Source organism: Aplysia californica, unplaced genomic scaffold (genome assembly GCF_000002075.1).
Source record: "Aplysia californica isolate F4 #8 unplaced genomic scaffold, AplCal3.0 scaffold00043, whole genome shotgun sequence".
NCBI lineage: Eukaryota > Metazoa > Mollusca > Gastropoda > Aplysiida > Aplysiidae > Aplysia > Aplysia californica.
The window spans coordinates 262233-265029 of record NW_004797313.1 but is presented as its reverse complement, the minus strand read 5'-3'; the positions used below and the strand labels follow the sequence as shown (position 1 = coordinate 265029).

Below are 2797 nucleotides of genomic sequence, written 5' to 3'. Positions count from 1 at the left end.
CACACACACACACACACACATACACACACACATACACACACACACACACACACACACACACACACACACACACACACACACATTTCATTACCTTTTCAGTACTTCAGGTTAATTTTTGTCACGTTATGTTGCCGTTTTAACTTAATTAATCAGCAAACAAAATAATCCCACAATTTTTGTTTTCAGGTCGAAAATGTCTGCAAGTGCCCCGATCGTACATCATGTCACACCTTGCTTGAAAGGGGTGGAACTGAAGATGTTTGCATGTTCAAGTGTGTTGATATCGACAAAGCGAATGGAGTGAACGATCTTGGCAAATACACATATTATTCGATCAAGGGGGAAGAGAGACACATTTGGGTGCACGATGCTATTTAGATGAATGCATACGTCTTGGTTCTGTTTTGCTCGATTATCCTGTTTGTCTTAAAGTTACAATATTAAAGTTAAAATATTATATTTTGGTCAAGGATGTCATTGGATATGAAAAAGTCACCGAAACTACGAATGCGTAGAATGTGTTGTCAGACCTTGTGGCTGTATACGTTGCGTACAGCAAGACATTTCTTTTAAAGAAAACCCACTGCTCGAAAAGTTTTATTTTGCACTGTATTGATGGAAAAATAATTGCTGATTAAAGAGAGAAAGACGATTTGAATTGTACTAGTTTCCAGTTACTGTTTCATGCCAACATAAAACTATTTATTGTACACATATTACTATTCCTTTGTACTCTACATCAATGGCGTGGGGTGGTTGTAAAGACGGTGGGGCTTGCCGTGACTGGACATGAAGTCGTTCGGATTATAAAGGATGTGTAATGACTGAAAAGCATTAAAATACACATGTAAGAAGGTAGCGTGAAAATATGAATATATTCAAAAGTATTAATAATAATAATAATAATAATGATAGACAGCATTTGTATAGCGCAAATCCGCGCTTAACAGCAAGCTCTATGCGCTTCACAATCTATACTATTACCCCAGCAGACCCGTGAGCATTCTGAAACAAAATCAACTTCCTGGGAAGCATACAGTGCAAGCAGCCATTTATAGGCGCTAAAACACTAACAGATGACAAGATTTTTCGCTGTCCATTGCCGGGTACCCATTTCCACCTGGGTGAAGTGAGGGAAATTCGTGTAAAGTGCCTTTCCTAAGGACACAACGTCGGACCCGAAGCTCGAACCCCGGGCCCCGCAACATCCCGATTACGAGACCGGTAGCCTAACCACTAGGTCACTGACGCCAATATATTAGGCTATACACCAGCCGTGAGTAGCAATACCACATTTGAAACCAGGAAAATGAACTCACCTGTGTGTCTTTATACATGTGCATAATTTAGACCCTTTAGTTTTTTTTGTTGTTGAGCACATTTGCCGACGTCTTGCCGACGTGAACAACCCAGGATTAAGATATCTTTTTTTTTCTCCCCCCCCCCCCCCCCACGACAGAATACGAACATTTTGCTGGTTGAAATGTTCTCAGTCTGTTGACAATAAGCTTCTCTTCACGTGCCTTTACGTAAGAGCTCATGAGATTGAAGATGAATGTCACGTTTAATTTTTTTTTCTTCAAATTTTGCCTATCAAATGAAATTGTTAATTCAGCCCTCCCCTTCCAGCCTGACTCGGCCCAGTGACAGAAATAAGCAATGTTCGGCCTTTGGAAAGAGATATGTGCACAACCTGTACTATTTCATCATGGAAACTTCTTTTAATAAATGAGTGTTTAATGTGATCTGAGTCAATAGCCTTAATCATTGATTAAACACTTACGTAACAAAATATCGAACCAAAGCGAGTCTACGATAAGTATACTACGGTACACGTTTTATTACTGCCTTAAAGGAAAAAATATCCCTTTCCACTTTAAAACAAACTCAACACATTGATACAATACAAGGGTGCTTTTTTTCCTTGTTTACCTGATCTCCACATACAGAACATAGGTGTTCACAATACGCAAGACATAATAGATAGCATTTGTATAGTGCAAATTCCCGCTCAACAGCAAGCTCAATGCTATGTGTATTTTTACCATAGCAGACCTGATAGCATTTATTTGAAACAATCTCAACTTCTTGGGAAGCATACAGTGCAAGCAGCCATGTTATAGGCGTTAAAACACTAACATACTTACATCTTTCGCAATAGACATCACTAACAGTAGGTACTAACCAGCACCAAACGTCAGTCAAGGGTACACACACCAAAGCCCAATGGCATAATTACAGCTACACAGCTTAATTTAAGAAAACGCACAGAAACCCCAGAAGGACCGTCTGATTGGGTAGAGCTATACTCAAAGTAAATGGTAGGATACATCCTGACCAATTAGACGGTTTTTAAAGAATGCTTCAACAGTTTTGTTTGGGTCTTATCGCTGTGTGACTCTTTTTTGTCGGAATATCTTTAAAAAAATTTGTTAAATGTTTTGTTTCAATTTTGGCCAATAGAAATAGCTTTTAGGTAAAGAAGACCAGGTGGGGCTGTAGCTGCAAGCCTCATCCCAGGAGACGTCACTGCTCTAAACTTTCAGCGCACAAAATCATGTGGGCAGAACGAATAAGTGGGAAAACAGATTTCATTCTCACAGTTGTCTGTCTTACTTCGTTTGATTGATATCAGACTTAGCTCAAAATGAACTGAAGCCATGACAGTTTGTCAAACATGAATTGAAAGTAGCTCTTCATCCAATAATATTCAACATTTACTGCTGCCTCGTAAAACAATGTTTGCATTCGCGAGAGTCCGCACGTTAGACAGTCCCCTTGTGTGTATGTGCGTATA

At 39.4% G+C, this 2797-nt stretch overlaps 1 protein-coding gene across 1 annotated transcript in view; it reads left to right on the top strand.

The window, feature by feature from the left end:
- LOC101863881 overlaps positions 1-658 on the top strand; it is an 8791-nt gene extending 8133 nt beyond the window's left edge. Inside the window, exon 3 of the mRNA XM_005092243.3 lies at positions 187-658. Within this exon, the coding sequence (XP_005092300.1) occupies positions 187-378 (192 nt within the window). The 3' untranslated portion in view covers positions 379-658. The remainder of the gene's footprint in view (positions 1-186) is intronic.
- The last annotated feature ends 2139 nt before the right edge of the window (positions 659-2797 follow it).